Source organism: Carettochelys insculpta, chromosome 5, assembly GCF_033958435.1.
Source record: "Carettochelys insculpta isolate YL-2023 chromosome 5, ASM3395843v1, whole genome shotgun sequence".
Classification (NCBI taxonomy): domain Eukaryota; kingdom Metazoa; phylum Chordata; order Testudines; family Carettochelyidae; genus Carettochelys; species Carettochelys insculpta.
In genome coordinates this window covers 7,642,517-7,660,963 of record NC_134141.1, presented here as the reverse complement: position 1 = coordinate 7,660,963, position 18,447 = coordinate 7,642,517, and the positions used below count along the sequence as shown (strand labels likewise).

The 18,447-nt window shown below is 44.9% G+C and overlaps 1 protein-coding gene across 2 annotated transcripts in view; it reads right to left on the bottom strand.

Moving 5' to 3' along the window:
* Nucleotides 1–18,447, bottom strand: part of SLC44A1 (solute carrier family 44 member 1) — a 93,644-nt gene that overhangs the window by 16,078 nt on the left and 59,119 nt on the right. For both annotated transcript variants that reach the window (XM_074994613.1, XM_074994614.1), the window contains exons 8-12: nucleotides 17,326–17,465; nucleotides 16,339–16,525; nucleotides 13,014–13,179; nucleotides 7,167–7,323; nucleotides 6,479–6,562 (exon numbers count right to left, since the gene is read on the bottom strand). In XM_074994613.1, coding sequence (XP_074850714.1) covers nucleotides 6,479–6,562; nucleotides 7,167–7,323; nucleotides 13,014–13,179; nucleotides 16,339–16,525; nucleotides 17,326–17,465 — 734 coding nt within the window. The remainder of the gene's footprint in view (nucleotides 1–6,478; nucleotides 6,563–7,166; nucleotides 7,324–13,013; nucleotides 13,180–16,338; nucleotides 16,526–17,325; nucleotides 17,466–18,447) is intronic.

The following is an 18,447-nucleotide window of genomic DNA, read 5'->3' as shown; positions in this document are numbered from 1 at the left end:
TGGCATGCTAAAAATAGCAGTGTGGCACCTGGGGCCGCCTGTCCAAGTACCCACCTAGGATCTCAGACATGGCTGGACTGTGGCACTAGCCTGACCTGCCTAGTTATGCTGCTATTTTAGCAAGCTAGCTAAAGCAGAACTAGAGTACGTACACCTATCTGAGACGGGAGTTACACCTCCCACCTGCTGCGCAGACGTTGCCTTAAAGGAAGAGGGTGACTTAAAAAGAGAAGTTACTCACTGTAGTAACAATGGTTCTTCGAGATGTGTCCCCGTGGGTGCTCCACGATAGGTGTCGGGCTCGCCCCGGCACCGCAGGTCGGATCTTTTCAGCAGTTTCTGCCGGACTGCGCATGCGCCAGCACGCGCCACTCCCTTGCGCGCTCCCGGCCATGTGCGCGATCCGGTCCCTGCCAGTTCCTTGACCAACCGCCTCGGATGCTCCTGAAAAATACTAAACAGAGATCCGAAGCGGGGAGGATGGGCGGGTGGTGGAGCACCTACAGGGACACATCTCGAAGAACCATCGTTACTACGGTGAGTAACTTCTCTCTCTTCCTCGAGTGTCCCCGTGGGTGCTCCACATTAGGTGACTACCCAGCAGTAACCCAAGATAGGAGGTGGGTAATCGGTTTATGTGCAGCTTGTCCCCGAGAGGACCGCTGTCGAGAGACGGGTATCCTCTTGGAATACCCTGTGAAGGGCATAATGCTTGGCGAAGGTGTCATAGGATGACCAGGTCACCGCTCTGCAAATGTCTTTTAGCGCAATGCCCTTGAAAAAGGCTGTTGATGCCGCCACCGCCCTAGTGGAGTGAGCCCTAGGCGGGGCCAGTAAAGGAGTCTTTCTAAGTTCGTAGCACATTTTTATGCAGGATACGATGTGCTTCGAGATTCTCTGCGAAGAGAGACCTTCTCCTTTTGATTTGGGAGCGAGAGAGACTAGGAGTCTATCCATTTTGCGGAAGGACTTAGTCCTGTCTATATAGAAAGCCAGCGCCCTCCTCACGTCCAGGAGGTGTAGGCGCGCCTCTTTGTTGGAGTTATGAGGCTTTGGATAAACGAGGGTAAAACTATAGGTTTGTTAATATGAAACTCTGAAGAAACTTTGGGAACAAAGGCTGGATGCAGCCATAAGGTTACCGCCTCCTTGGAAATTACTGTGCAGGGTGGCGTTGCCATAACTGCCGCAAGCTTGCTCACCCTGTGAGCTGATGTGATTGCAAGAAGGAAGGTCGTCTTTATCGTAAGGAGACGGAGGGAAACCGTGGTTAAGGGTTCAAATGGTGGTCCCATTAGCGCATTAAGCACCAGGTCCAAGCTCCACGAAGGTGGAAGCGGTTTCCGAGGCGGGTATAAGTTTACCAGCCCTTTGAGGAACCTGGTAACCATGGGATGGGCAAACACCGTATGCCCTTCCTCTTCATGTCTGAAAGCTGATATAGCGGCAAGGTGGACCTTCAATGAGGATAGGGAGAGTCCGCCTCTCTTGAGGTCCAGTAAATACTCTAGTATTACAGGTATATGCGCAGCAAGGGGGGCTAATTGCTTGGTAGAACACCATGCAGTGAATCAAGTCCATTTTTGCTTATAGGGCTTCCTGGTGGAAGTCCTCCTGCTACTTTCTAGGACTTGTTGCACTCCCTCCGTACACGTGCTCTCTAGGGAGCTGAGCCATGGATTAACCATGCTTGCAGTCGCAGGCCTCGGGGGTGTGGGTGCACTATGGACCCCTGGGCTTGCGTGAGCAGATCCGGCGCCACCGGGAGGGGCATCGGTGGACGGTCCAACATGCGCAGGAGTAAGGGGAACCATTGCTGTCAATCCCACGTTGGGACTACTAGGATCATTCAGGCTCTCTCTCTCCTGGCTTTCTGCAAGACTTTGTGGATAAGCACTGTGGGAGTAAAGGTGTAGAGCAGGGGGCCCCTCCACGAGATCGCGAATGTGTCCCCCAGGGACCCCCGTCCCAGTCCTGCCCTGGAGCAGTACTGTGGGCACTTCTTGTTGTGTTGAGTGGCAAACAGGTCTACCTGGGGAAATCCCCATGTGTGAAAAATCGGTCGTAGCAGATGGGAACGGATCTGCCACTCGTGTGTGAGTGCGAAGCGCCTGCTCAACTGGTCTGCCTTCACATTGTGAGCGCGTGGTAAATATGAGGCTTTCAAGGTTATATTGTTGGCGATGCACCAGTTCCACAATTGGTCTGCTTCCGCACATAAGGCACGGGACCGAGCTCCTCCTTCCGATTTATATAAAACATGGTGGAGGTATTGTCTGTACTGATCCCGACTACTTGCCTTGTATATGGTCTCGAAAGTGTTTGCAGGCGTTGAACACTGCTCTGAGCTCCAGTATATTTATGTGCAGTGACTGTTCCGTGGAGGACCAGTCTTTGCGTCACCTTTTCGCCCATGTGTGCTCCCCACTCTACGTGGGAGGCATTGGTAGTGAGAAAAACAGATATTTGTGGTTGGTGAAAGGGAACCCCTGTTAGCATGTTCTTGGGGCTCACCCACCATTGCAGGGATCTGCGCACCTCTGTCGTGGGCGACACCACCCTGTGGACAGTGTGTGTTGCCAGTTTGTAGACGCTCGCCAGCCAGTGCTGCATGCTGTGCCTATGCAATCGGGCATTCTGTACCACAAACGTTGCTGCTGCCATGTGGCCCAGCAGCTGTAAGCATGTCAGAACTGGCACCGTAGGGCTGAAGGTGATGACTTGCACAAGGGAACCAATGGTGCGAAAGCGGGCATCTGGTAGATAAACCCTTGCTGTGATGGAATTTATACGTGCCCCTATGAACTCTATGTCCTGTGCGGGGTCTATCTTTGATTTTGCCAAATTGATGACCAGGCCCAGTGAAGAGAACGTGTCTGCTGTGACACATATCATGCGAAGTACCTCCTCCTTCAAGGCCCCTTTCAGTAGGCAGTCTTTTTTTTTTTTTTTCCAGATATGGGAATATAAACACCCCCTGTCTGTGCAGGTAGGCTGACACCACTGCCAAGGTCTTGGTGAAGACTCTGGGGGCCGAGGAGAGGCCGAACGGCAGAACCTTGTACTGAAAATGTTCTTTGCCTACCATAACCTGGAGAAAACGCCTGTGAGCCGGGTGAATAGTTATGTGGGAATACACGTCTTGTAAGTCGAGGGCTGAGAACCAATCTCCATCGTCCAGTGCCGTAAGTATAGAGGCGACTGTGATCATCCGAAAGCGTTGCTTGCACAAGTACCGGTTGAGGCCTCGAAGATCTAGGCTGGGCCTCCAGCCTCCTGTCTTTTTCTCTGTGAGGAAGTATCTTGAGTAGAACCCTTTCCCTCGGAGTTGCTCCGGCACTCTTTCCACTGCCCCTATAAGCATAAGATGGCCTACCTCCTGCTTGAGTCTCGCTTTGTGGGAGGTGTCCTTTAGGTGGGGTCTGGGTGGAGGTCGTGGCAGTGGGAGCGACTGGAAGGGAATCGCATAACCCATGGCTATGATCTCCAGTACCCATTTGTCTGTGGTGATCTTTTGCCACTGGTCGTAGTATGGTCGGAGGCGATGGTGGAACAGTAGCTTCAGATGACATTGCGCGATGGTAGTGATAGTGCAGCCGTCGATCTGTGTGTCAAACTTGTGGCCTTTGGCCCTGCCCCGAGGACGCACGGCTCTGTTGAGAGCATCGCCTGGGAGTTCTGTACTGTTGGTGCTGTTGATGTCGCCCTTGCTTGTAGCCCCGGTGGTACTGGGGACGCTGTGGTTGATACTGCAAACAGCTTCTGCGTGTCAAAGGGGAGATCAACGATCTTCGCCTGCAGATCCCTCGGGATACCCAATGTCTGGAGTCAGGACTCCCTGCTCATGACCACTGCCGTAGCTGTTGAGCGTGCTGCCGTATCTGCTACGACTAGGGCGATCTGAACTCCTGTCCTCAAGGCTGCGTAGCCTTCCTGCATGATGGCCTTGAGCACCGGCTTCTTGTCCTCTGGAAGCGAGTCCATGAGGGAGGTCAGCCTGGAGTAGTTGTCGAAATTATGGTTTGCTAGATGCGCTGCGTAATTCGCCATTCTCAACAGTAGGGTAGAGGAGGAGTAGACCTTTCTGCCGAACAACTCTAGTTTCTTCGCATCTTGTCCGTTCCCCCTGTCTTGTACTGAGAAGTTTTCGACCTCTGTTGAGACGATTCCACCACCAGAGAATTTGGTTGCAGGTGGCTGAACAGGAACTCCATGCCCTTCGTCGGGATGAAGTACTTCTTATCCGCTCTTTTGTTTATAGGCGGAGTGGACGCAGAGGTCTGCCATATTGTGGTGGCGGACTCCATGATTGCTTCATCAGCGGAATAGCTATTTTGGAAGAGGCCGGAGGTCTCAGGTTTTTAAGGAGCTTATGGTGTTTCTCCTGCACCTCTGCTGTTTGGATGCCTTGCGTGAAGGCCACCCTTTTAAACAGCTCTTGGAACTGTTTGAGATCGTTCGGAGGATGTCCCCATCTGCGATCGCCCTCGGGGATATTGAAACGTCTGGGGGGATCTGTCCCTGGGAGTATGCCTATGGTGTCTATGCCCCGCGTGATAGGGGCGACCATGGCAACACGGGCACTGTTCCGGAGATGGAGACCTGGACCACTCTGGAGGAGCATACCCCCTGCGTCTGGGGGAGCGAGATCGTCTGGGTGATTGAGATAATGGAGAGACTGATTTGTGGCAGTACTCCAGGGGTTCAATGCCCAGGAAGGGCGATGGTGGTCTGAGCCATGGTGATGCTGGCTGTAGGAACGGGGATGGGGGCTCAGGGTATACTGGAGGTGACCCCTGCCGCCTCGTTGGAGTCTGCAGCATAAGTGGAGGGCTTAGAGCAAGTAGCCCTGCAGCCCTGTCTGGAGAAGGGCTGCAGTGCCGGGTTTTCTGTGCTGCCTTTCCCCTCCCCTGTGGGGCTGGCTCCGCCCCTTTCCGCGTCGGGGATCTCGGCCCCACTGTCTGCACCGCGCTCGGCACGCTCCGCTGCGGTGCCGCACGGGTGGTCTCCCCCGGTGCCTGCAGGCCGCGTGCCTGCGAGCTCTGCACCACCGGTTCCCTGGGGGTCGGTGCCGCTAGCTGCAGTGCCGCCAGTTCCGGCGCTTGCCTGGCCGCCGCCCTGCCCACGGTGCAGGGTGGCTGTTTGATTATCGGAGGCTCAGCCTCTGCCACGTGCGTCTCCGCGCCGCCACCGCTCAGCTGTGACTGCGGCTGGGGGCTATGCGCTCCACCCGTCCCGCTCGCTGTGGCTGCCGGCAGGGATCGGGTTGGTGAAAGCTTCCTCCATTTTTGCGCTGATGGGGTTAGGGAAGCAGCTTTCCTTTTATGGGCCCCTGCGGGTCCCTCCTGCTGAGGCCGCTCCGGCGCGTCTGGCTGGAAGGCCTTGTCAAAGAGCAGTATTTTCAGCCGCATCTCTCTGTCCTTCCTTGCTCTGGCTGTGAGCTTTGCGCAGAAGGAGCATTTCTGTGCCCATCGGAGGCCGGCATCGCTTTGCAGCATGACTCACACTTTGAATCCTGAAGAGGACATTGTAGTGAGTCTTTGAGTTGTTAATAGGGTACTTAGCACCTTCTCTGTGCCTGTTCCCCTTTCGGACTCAGCCTGCCACGGCAGGAGGCCTAATGGCCTTACGTCCCCGGGCCTCCGCTGCTCCGCTCGCTACTAAGGCTGTAAAACTTTACTTTTTACTCTCTTTTCTTTTCTTTTTTTTTTTTTTTAAAACAATAACAAGCTAAGTTAAGCTAAAGACTGAAAAGGAAGCTCTAAACACTTTAAAAATATTAAATACGCTAACTCTGGCCGTAGCCTGAGCGGATTCCGTCTGCAGCCGATGGCGGTTAAAGAGGAACTGGCGGGGACCGGGTCGCGCACGTGGCCGGGAGCGTGCAAGGGAGCGGCGCGCGCCGGCGCATGCGTGGTCCAGCAGAAACTGCTGAAAAGATCCGACCTGCGGCGCCGGGGCGAGCCCGACACCTATCGTGGAGCACCCACGGGGACACTCGAGGAAGAACAAATACATTTTCTTAAATAGGTGACACTTCAATATTAAAAAGGAAGGAAGTTCCACTCTCTGATACCATAAATACACTTTCAAACTTAGATGAATTTGGGGAAAGTGGGTGCTGCAGGCTTGAAGGGAGCTGTATTTGACCATTAAATTCTAATGCTCTATTGCCTAGACATAATTAGTCATTTTTAAAGGACAAAATGTCTTTTCCAGAAAAAGGAATTCGGACAATTTTTCACCCAGGCACTATAAATGAGCATGAATGTAATGAGCCTCAGTGAGATCACAGTGTACTTTAATTTCAGTAATGGGGACATGACTAATGTACATAAGTTCAATCAATTCCAAAGTACAACTTAACATTGCCAACTTAAGGAAAAAAATCACTCTATCTTCTGGTTTAAGACTAGCCTTCCTCAATCACCTAAATTGATGGCCTTTATATAGAACATCGAACTATATAAAATCTTACCTGGTTTAAGTAAGTCAGGCACTTTTCTAGACACCAAAGGCAACAGATGCAAGCTTTCAGCATACATCGAGCACAGGCATTTTCCTAGCATGGCAACAGGGAAAGAAAACCCAAGTACATTAAAAAAAAAATCCCAAACACACAAAGGACAAAACATTAACAAGCATTACATCTGAATGCACAAGCTATACCTTAAGGCAGGAGTGGACAAATACCAGCCCACAAGTCAGATCCAGTCTGCTAGGGTTAGTTCCTGGCAGGCCCCCCACCTTCATATTTACCTGAGCCTCCGCCGGTATCAGGTGATCACAGCGCTCATTGGCTGCGGATTGCCATTTGTGGCTGGTGAAAGATCAGGGGGACCAGCACTCTGCTTCCTGCTGCTTCCACTGGCCGCAAACAGTGATGCACAGCCAATGAGAGCTGCAATTGCCCGATACCTGGGGAGGTGGAGGTAAATGTCACGGTGGCGGCCTGCCAGGGACTAACCCTGATGGGACACTGCTTTTTTATTGCTCATCCCTATTTTAAGGGCTGAATATTTTAAAATCAGCCCTTTAGTTTCATGAACGAACACAGGCACACGCTTGCACGTGCGCACCCCCGCCCTCTCTTTTTGGTCAAAATTTAGGGTCAAACTTCAAGCATGTGAAACTCGGTATTTTAACAAGAAGCAGGTTTCCCTTACTTTTCCTTTGAGTTGGGAATGAATATACATTAGGATCATTCGTGGGATCTTCACTAATGTGATAATGAAAGAACCTTTCGCCACTGTTCCCAGGTGGTAACAGACAAGGCGATTTACTGATGCCAGAATAGGAGTAAATGGCAGATTCCTTTTCTCCCTGTGGGAAATCAGAGAAGTGAAATAAAGCAGTATCATCAATGTGGACTTCACATAAGGAAAAACCAGTTACCAGACTCAGAGCTCACTAGTGAAAAGCAATTGGTGGTTGCATTCTAAACTTCAGAGTACGCAGTTCATGCATTGAGAAGAAGGGTCCCTACCAGTATTAACTGTAATGGAATACAGGAAAAGGCTGAGTTATCAGCTGAGCTGGGAGGGGATAAATACCTGTACTATAATTATATAAAACCTATGGAATCTTTTAAGCTCTATTCTTGAATATCTAATTCAAACTTTTAAGTCTTCCTCTCTCACTCCCCCAAGTTTGTTTTAGGAGTTTTCATAGTTCATCTATTAGAAAAAGTCATAGATACATCATTACAGAAAAGCCTTCTTCAGATCATTTATGCTTCTCAATATACTCAGCTTCACACCCAGGGAATCAAGTATGAAAACAAAATATGGTGCTGTAACAATGTATTTATTTATAAGGATGTATTTATAAGATGAGCTGCATGCACACTCAAAGTATTCTGATACACATTTAAGGATATTTATTCTTATAATTTGTATCTGTTTCTTCTACAGCAAGCCATCACTACTTCCCACTATTCAGGACTTGGTGAAAGAGCACTGGCAAGTGTTAAGAAAATAAACTCAATGATAAAAGTCCCAAAGGCATAATGTTACACCTGCTGGTGTTCCAATAATAAAATGAATTTAGGGAAACCTATTCTTAAGGGTGGTTTTGCTTGCAAAATATAACAAAGCAACACCTTCCAGCTCAACAGACCTGCTCCCTGCATGTATGGAGTCAGGTTGACTTCAGTAAGAAAAATATTTTTACAACTTTATCTTGTTAATATTGTGGAGTCATTTTTCAGTGAGCTGGATTTGGATTCCATTTCTTCCCGCAAAACAGTTTACCTAGTTCCAGCCAGATAGAATCATAGAACATAGAACACTAGGACCAGAAGGGGCCTCGAGGGGCCATAGAGTCCAGTCCCCTGCCCCGACGGCAGGACCGACCACTATCTACACCATCCCTGATAGACATCTATCTAATCTGTTCTTAAATATCTCCAGCGAGGGAGATTCCACAACCTCCCTTGGCAACTTATTCCAGTACTTGACCACCCTGACAGTTAGGAACTTTTTCCTAATGTCCAACCTAAACTTCCCTTGCTGCAGCTTAAGTCCATTGCCTCGTTCTCTCCTCAGAGGCCAAGAAGAACAAGTTTTCTCCCTCCTCTTTATGACACCCTTTAAGATATCTGAAAACCGCTATCATGTCCCCCCTCAACCTTCTTTTTTCCAAGCTAAACAAGCCCAATTCTTTCAGCCTTTCTTCATAAGTCGTGTTCTCCAGACCTTTTATCATTCTAGTTGCTCTTCTCTGGACCTTCTCTAATTTCTCCACATCTTTCCTGAACTGGGGTGCCCAGAACTGGACACAATATTCCAGCTGAGGCCTAACCAGTGTAGAGTAGAGCGGTAGAATGATTTCTCGTGTCTTGTTCACAACACACCTGCTAATGCATCCCAGAATCATGTTTGCTTTTTTTTGCAACAGCATCACACTGTTGACTCATATTTAACTTGTGATCTACTAGAACCCCTAGATCCCTTTCTGCTGTACTCCTTCCTAGACAGTCTTTTCCCATTCTGTATGGGTGAAACAGGTTATTCCTTCCTAAGTGCAGCACCTTACATTTATCTTTATTAAACTTCATCCTGTTTACTTCAGACCATTTCTCCAATTTATCTAGATCATTCTGAATTTTGACTCTATCCTCCAAGGTAGTTGCAAACCCTCCCAGCTTGGTATCATCTGCAAACTTAATAAGCGTAGTTTCTATGCCAATATCCAAATCATTAATGAAGATATTGAACAGAACTGGTCCCAAAACAGACCCCTGCTGAACCCCACTTGTTATGCTTTTCCAGCAGGATTGAGCACCATTAACAACTACTCTCTGGGTATGATTAGCCAGCCAGTTATGCACCCACCTTATTGCAGCCCCATTTAAGTTGGACTTGCCTAGTTTGTCGATAAGAATATTATGTGAGACCGTATCAAATGCTTTACTAAAGTCTAGGTATACCACATCCACTGCTTCTCCCTTATCTACGAGTCTCGTTATTGTGTCAAAAAAAGCTATCAGGTTGGTTTGACATGATTTGTTTTTTACAAAACCATGCTGGCTGTTCCCCATCACTTTACTACCTTCCAAGTGCTTGCAGATGACTTCCTTAACTACCTGCTCCATTACCTTTCCTGGCACAGAAGTTAAGGTGACTGGCCTGTAATTTCCTGGGTTGTTCTTATTCCCCTTTTTGTAGATGGGCACTATATTTGCCCTCTTCCAGTCTTCTGGAATCTCTCCTGTCTCCCATGACTTTCCAAAAATGACAGCTAATGGCTCAGCTACCTCTTCTATCAGCTCCTTGAGGATTCTAGGATGCATTTCATCAGGCTCTGGTGACTTGCAGACATCTAATTTTTCCAAATGGTTTTTAACTTGTTCTTTTTTTATTTCAAAAACTAACTCTACCCCTTTTCCACCGGCATTCACTATGTCAGGCATTCCTTCAGACTCCTCTGTGAAGACCGAAACAAAGAAGTCATTAAGCATCTCTGCCATTTCCAAGTTCCCCGTTACTGTTTCTCCCTCCTCACTGAGCAATGGCCCTACCCTGTCCTTGGTCTTCCTCTTGTTTCTAATATATTTGTAAAAGGCCTTCTTGTTACCCTTTATGCCTGTTGCTAGTTGGAGCTCAGATACTCCTGTACAAATGAAAGAAGGCAACTGGGTTGCTCTAGTGTAACTGAGGACCTAATCTGGCCATCAGAACCTTATGACCTGGCTCAGAAGCATTACATTTCTACCAGTAAATGTTGATGAATGCCAGTTTTACAATGTACACACACAAATAAGGCCACCTATAAATGAAATGTACAGAATGGCAGCATAAGAAAAATGAACTTTAGAACTTATCAGAGTTTGCTTTAAGGGTGTTTGCTTTGTACATTTTAACAGAAGACAATGACAAATTGTGTTTTAACAATTATGAAAGTTTAAACTTTTTGATCTTAATTGTCTACTGCCATTAAATATTTTCCCTATCATCCTCAACTGTGAAAATTTAAATTAATACAGATTGAAATAATACGTGAAATGAACATTGACATTATTTATCAAAATTGTAACTGCTCCCCTACCCTGCAATCTGCCAAGCCCACTTATGACTAGTAGCATTACATGAAATGGAAAGAGCCCATCTTGGCTTTCAGACCTGGGTGAGAGTACAGGATTGTCAGTTAAACAATAGTCTTTCTATATGCAAATTAAGTACACTTGATCTAGAAATCATTGACAATGACATGAAACCCCAGTATACTATTTTCACAAAGTCACTTTTCAGACAAGAACCACACTTCAAAATGCAGGAAAGCAAAACAGGAGAGGGAAATGGATATTTAATAACTCAAAATTCCCATTAAGGGATGATGGGTAGGGAGCAGGTAAGAGCAAACTCATTTACCTTCAGGTAAAATACAGTTAATAAATTCACAGATGTTGGTGATACAAAAGATCTCTGAAATCCTCTAGTCCACTCCCACAGAGGTGTAAGACTATTCCTGCCTACTGTGAATACCCTAGTTACGTACAATTTTTGAAAACCCTACATTTGCAAAAACAGCACAGCAGGGACACCAATGAAATAAACAGTTGTTAGATAACAATGAAAATAAATTATTGCAAGCTATCTTTCATACGAGAGAACATTTAAACCAAAATCTTGATCTGCTCTGCAAGGACACTTAAGACCTCATGGCAATTTCAATAAAGCATAAGGATTTTGTCATGGATTCACATTTCCTCCCTTATTCCAGCCATTCTTGCTATGCACCACAGCTGATGTCCTCTGTTTCAAAAGTAGCTGCATTTTTCTAGAGTTTCTGTATCTATTTTTTTGCAACTTACTCTGAGACTTTGGAGTTGGAAAAGGTAACTTAAATCGTCAGATTATTGAGCACAATCTCTCTTTTTTAAATAAACGTATATTAATGCAATATTTAGAGAAATTTCACTTTAGATATAATTTTTTTAAAAAAAGAGGCAATTGCGTTCCATATCATCATCGTTTCTTTTCTTACTCAAAAATATGACAAGTGTTGTATATTAGCAAAAACGTTATCACTTCAGTATTACTCATTCTCACAAAATTATTGCGAGACTTGTGATAGAGTTTTTCTTAAAGCCTTATCTCCTGAGCTGCGACTGAGAGAACCTCAGCTCCCATTTAAAAAAAAAAAAAAAAGTTCCTAGTCTTTATGCTTGGGGGCGGGGAGACTTAGAAACACAATCTCCATGCACCTAGAGATTTAAAACATCCCCCAAATTTTAAAAGCTTATTTAGTTTTAATTCTCACTATATTTGAACACTGCAACATTATCTATGAGGATTTACTATCCTAAACATGTGTCTTTTGTACCTGAGATACATGTGCATTAGCTGACATGAGTATAGCATGATTTATAATTTAGGACTCATGCATAGTCTCCGAGGGGTAGCTGTGTTAATCTGTATCTGCAAAAACAACAAGGAGTCCTGTGGCATCTTAAAGACTAACATTTATTTAGGCATAAGCTTTCATGGATAAAAACCCCTTCGTCAGATGCATTCATATTGAGGGTACATGGAGATTCAATACATATATTTAACTTTACTTTAACATTTCACACATAATCTTGCCTGGATTCATTTGAGAAGAATGGCTCTAATGGGACTTTCTGTAATCTTAGAAAACAAACAAATGAGTGGGTGAAAAGAATTGAAGGACTGTATTTTTCAGTTAAGTAATTCCAGGCAATTAGCGCCCATTATCTGAAATTTAAACAGAATTTATCTGCTTTAATACCCCAAGGAGTGTATGTGTGTGTGTGAGAGCATTTGAGCATCTGTCTGTGAGTCTGTTCAAGAACACCTCCTATCTTATAACAGCTAGGACCACCAAATTTTGTATGCAAGTTCTTCTTATCCAATCTTAAAACAAGATCAGGGTTTGGTTGTGCCAGGAAAACAGGAAGTGCCTAGAATGAGACTGTTTTCCATAACATAGAAAGGGAGGGGGCTGAGATCAGAGACAGTTAGTTATATTCCACAATGACCACTGGGGGCAGTGAGCACAGGGGATGGTTAGATTGTAGAGTGATCATGGGGGAACCGCTGCAGTAGCAATAGTGTGACCAGCTGGGGATGGGGCTCTCCATATTGCTGGCCACAGATAAGTGGCCCCCTGCCCCAAACCCTGTCTCCGCACCACCCCCCAGGTTCTCTTTCACAGTGCTGGACTGGTAGGTCAAGCACAGCCCCACTGGGATTGCACGGAGTGGCCCCGGCCCCACCCCCCATGCCCCAAAGAGGTGGGACCTGGCAAGGCACCCCACCCCACTGGTAAATCCTTTAGCTGTATATAAGGGATATGGGAGAAAACAAGACCCTTGTGCTAAACATCTTTAAAGTCCACATTACCAGCTAAACACACTATTTATTTTAGCAGTTTGCTTTTCAGCTTCTAGGCAGAACACATCTGCTCATTTCATCAGAAGGTCCAGCCCCAGTTACTTTTGATGATTCAGTTACTAGGTCTGAAGAAAAATGTGTCTGAAAAGTTCTCACCTTGTGAAATAATACGTCACAACAGCTCCAGCTACAGTCATCTGTTGACACGCTAGAATAAATTCACTGATCCAGATAAGTCCTACCACATGGTACCACCACATATATCTCAGAGGACCCAAAACATGGAATTCCACAAATCCTTGTTCGTTTGGGACGGGGCTACCTAGGAACAAATCGGGGAAAGGAAGCAGATAGCATTTACAATATCAGCTTAGCAAGAAGGAACCATTTGTATCTCAGCTAATAATTCTGAATCATTTAATGAGTTGACAGCTCCTATTACAGCACTAATATCAGTGTAGCTGGACAATTGATAATGGAGATGATACTGCTGGGTCAGGCCACAGAAATCTTAATTACTGTTAATGATTGTGCAGAGGAAGGATTTTAAAATTCTCTAAAACACACTCAATATAGGACAACTTTTTTTAAAAAAAATTGTTAGCCATGTGGCAATGTGGAAAAAAAATAAGAAGAAGAATGATTTCTTATTTCAAAATATAATGGAAGGAAACCCCACTGAGTCATCCTGAATTTTCTGCCCCCTTTCTTTATATAAATAAAATGTCTTTATTCAAATTATTGAAAGATCATAATTGATATTTTTTCATTATGATCAAACAGCATAAATGGTCACTTCTACCTCTTGATGTTGCAAGTATTTATGCAAGTTTCATGTCTATATTTGAGTAACAGAATCCATTTGCTAGATCAGCAGTGTTTGAGAAGAGAAGTTTTTTCCCAAAGACTGTTATACATATTTCAAAACACAGACTTGTCTGATCCAAATAGCACTTCCACATAAGCTCTCTAACACTGTGTCAGGCTTTCCCCAGGCGATGGATGCTCTATTTCAGGAAGCATTAGCACACACTGTGGAGGTCCATCTCACCCATCAAAATGATGTGAACAGCAGATGAGATTCAGGAAAATACAGAAAATGGACAAAACAGGTGCATATAACAGCTCTAATCTGAAAGCCATTAGTGTTTTCACTTGGGTTTGATCTCTTAACCATTTGTGAATGATTTCAGATCTGTATGAATCGTGGAAGCCAAAAAACAATACCAAAATAAATTTTGTTCTAATTAATTATTCGGAAAAATAAGTTTCTTCTACCTTATTTTTAGAAATGGTATGCATGTTGGTTTTAGTAGTTTTGGAAATACTGATACACAGTAATGTATGGCCTTGTTTCTGCAAAGACTTAAATATTTGCATAAATTTAATACAAAACACTTAGTCAAATTGACAGCAATGTGCCTACTTCCACTTCATTAAACATGTAATACTCCTTGCAGGATCCAGCCTGCAGTTACAAATAACTAAAACTGAGGAAACTTTTCATTTTTAATCCCCAGACTTTGGCCCTGATGATGCAATTGGGTCCATGCAGTTGTGTGGGGTCCAACCATACAGCTCAAAGTGCAGAACTGTGACCGCAACCACTTTCAGGTAGTGACTCACTGATCTCCAATGAAAAAATATCACATGCAGTGTCCCCTGTAAACTGAGCACTTGGGTGGACACTCAGGAGAGAGTCAAGTGCTGCACAGCTGATTAGCAGAGCACGGACAACCACCCACAGTGGCCAGCAGGTATTTACTGGTATTGTACATCCACAAATGCCGTGGTGCATATAACAAAATTTATTCTACCCAGGGATAAAAAAAATTAGCGGTAACACTGATCACATCTCATAGAATTTTTACAAAAAAATGTAGTGGTAAAACAACAAAGCTAAAACTATTAGCTATTCTATTAGCTCTTTTCCTTGTCAAAACAGGGCCAAAAAATCCCAACTATTTTTCAAGACCTAGGCTGAAATAGTTATATAATCTAAAAGGCATTCAAATTGCTATATTGTTTTAGAGCAATTATGAAGTAGTAAACACAACATTTAAAATATCAAGTTCCAGTAAGATCCCCTTCGACATGCTTATAAGCTTTCTGAAAAATATACATTTCCACTTAGAAAAGTTATTGCCATAGTTTTGTGCAGAACTAACTAAAAATCAGTTACACTTTTAGGCCCTAGTCCTATAAAACTCCTCTATCAAGACAAACCCTTGTACTTCTAAGTGAGCCCCTGCAAATCTGCTTGTGGCTCAGGAGGGGCTCTAGGTCTTTATCCCCTACAGTAACAGCATATTCACATTACTGTCTCTAGTATTTTCTATTCCTTTTATTTTTGTTAAATAGATGCCATAGCATTCAACAGCTACTAAAATATCTACATTACTATTTGTGCAGGAACCTTAAAAGGGTACCATCAAACTAAAAATTAGTTATCCGCATGTGATTGTTTTAAGTAACCTCTTAGATCACCATAACAGAAAGACAGCTGAAATACTTTCCCTCTATCAGTCTGTTTGTTTAGTCTGTATATTTGACAGCACTTTGTCAGGTTGCTCACGTTGCACAGGGCCCTAGTGGGGAGTGTTTACCGAAAACAGCTGCAGCAGAGCTGAAAAGGAATAAATTGCAAGCAGCAGGCAGCTGGATATGTGCACAGACAAAGGAGAGGAAGGACCCTAAGCATGGCTGATGGTGTTGCTCTCAGGTCCAGCCAAAATACCCACTAAACATGGATGGGAAAAGAAATAACACTTCTCAATATTTTAAATAATGGGACTCCCTCTCTGCCCCCCAAGATGGGCTGAGTTTAATTTTGGAAGATAAAACCAGATGGATGGTCCCTTTGAACTTGTACCTTTCTTGACTTTTAAAAAGAATGCATCTCTTTACTAATGTACTGACATGATTTTTTTGCTTTTAATTTCTGTAACCCTGAAAACCCAAAATGAGACACTACCCACTCTGAAAGTTACCCTAGCAGGATAGCTAAACACTCTCCTGGCACAGGGAAATCCATGAGTGGCTTAAAACTGGTGTAGTGAACTCTCCACCTTCCTTTCCTAGGGCCCCCCCACCGCCATGAAGGAGTATGCCATATGTAGAACATGCTGTGTGGAAACAGGTCCCAGCGACTGTGACAGTCCCTGGGAGACATATTGCTTGCATAAGTTACAGCAGCCTTACAACTGCTCTTCCTCATATCAATGGGAGGTGAAATAGCAGTAGAAAGTCACTTACAGGGCACCAAACAATGGGTATCTTGGCATTCAATGATGAACACAGATGTGCCCAAGAACACAGTAATCTCTTTCAGTACTAAAGTACTCACTGTGCTCAAATTATTCAAAAAAATCACTAATGCAGGGATATACAGGAACAGAGCAACTCTGATTTTCAAATGGTAACTATATCTAAAGTCTGTATGAGAAAAAACAAACTTAAAAGCAGCAATGTGCTCACATACCTGTAGTGCCAAGGAAAAGCAGGACCATGATCCAGTAGCTCCAAAACAGGATCAGGGCAAAGAAAGTCCAGAAGGGCTGGAAGACTAGCAGTGGCAGGTGAATGAAAACCTTTCCAGCCACATGGAACAAGGCAATGGTGAGAGCTACTCGCTTGCGCATAATTAACATTATCAAGAACAAGATAACCTGGGGAGAGATGTTTCCAACCGACATTTTAGGTGAGGAGAAGCAGATCAGCAGGTGCAACAAAAAACACATGATCTTCAAGAAGAGAAAATTAAATCACACTTCTAACACAGTTTATGTAGGCCCTGTCTGCAAACTTGCATGACTTAACCCTATGGCCAATATTTAGAGACTGATATCAATATAAACTATTTTTAGTGACTCTAGCTAGCTCTTAAATTACATTGTTGAACAGACACTCAGACTGACAAGGCTATAGACCAAATTAAATCAATCAACTGCATTGTGCAACCCAGTGAAAGCAACAGTATTGCAGAGGTGTTGCCAAGGTCAGAATTCAGCCTATATTTTGAAACCACTTGATGAATCTGTCAGATGAAACCTTTTTTAAAAGCTTATTACAGAGCATGCCTGTATTGAGATTTATGAACTAAAATGAAATTATGAGGTATTAGCACAGTGTGTGTGTGTGTGTGGGCCAACAAAAAGGGTCCAAGTGCAACTGAACACACAGATTAAGGCTCCACTCCCGAAGCTGTTTTGTGCGTGCAAGTCCCAGCTGACATCAACGAGTGGCTCAGACCACTTGTGGGCCCTACACTCTTCCTTAACATCAGAAGAGTAAGTCTTCCAGAACAGAGCTTAAGAGTAGAAAGTGCAGCAACAAACACAGGGGTATACTGTTCTGGAAGCATCCTTCAATCTTTCATGCACATGCTACAAAACATAGCATTGACAAGCCAAAGAACAGGGTGAGAATGACAAAGACAATATGATCTTGTCAATGACAAAGCACTTACCGTGAAGACAGTAGCTGAAATGGCATAGACCAGAAGGGCCTGAAGATTGTCTTTGGCTACTTGAAGCTGATCAGCAGCAAGAGTTTCATTGACAAACTTTCTTTGCTTGGCATATAGCCACCACAGTACTCCTGTTCCTCCTGTGTTTTGAATGAAAGACAGGACAAATAGACAAATTTCCCTCTACTTAACACACACACAGCGGATGGAACCAGCTGGACATGAAACAGTCTAAACTGACAGAAGATATCCAGGTGGGCTGATGCTGTTCTGAAGGAAGGATTTTGAAGGTGGAGTGCTTTGGCTTCTCATGCCTCTGCTAATCAAGCAAGGACTCTCCCTGCACTGTTCCTATCCTGCTATGTCCATCTGATCCAGGGGGCTGCATGATTTTCAGAACTCCTCGTTACATGTGTTTTAGAAGGACAAACAGTGTTCCCCTATGACAGGCATTCGAGGGCTGGAATGGGGTAGGAAGGACAGACGCAGAAGACTACGAGATGGCATGCGTATGGGAAAGTAAAACGGAAAAACTGAGTGAGAGTGCCTCGGCGGATGTACAGAAACAAGTAGTTCAAAGAAAGGAAAGTGCAAAGGTACACACTTCAGAGGGAAGTGCCACCAGGGAAGAGAAAATGAAACAACTGGGGAGCGGGGGGAGCTACAACACCAGAACCAGCACCTCAAACACACAGATAGGTGGCCCTGCCTAACAAAGAGCTAATGCATGCACTGGAAGTGCAGGAGTGACAGAGAAGAGCCAGATCCCCATACATGCCATGGGGGAATGAAAAATAAAGACTAAGGAGAAGAGAGGGAAGTGTCTCCCTTTAATGAGCTCCCTCGGGGAAGTCCCGGCCCTGCTGAAGTCAGTGGCAAAACTCCCACTGACTTTAATAGGGCCAGGATTTTACTCTCTGGCTCTAGCCATATTTTCAAAACAGAACGTTCCCTTCGATCTGGGATTCCACATCTCCAATGAACTAATCTTTTTCTTTTGATATTTCTTTTCTCTCTTCCCAATTCCCTGCTCCTTTCCCGCAAGGTCTCAAAAGCTGCTGAGGTGTACCTATCTAAAGCACAAAAATGTTTGCCGATGGATTCCCTTCATTTCAAAGGAGT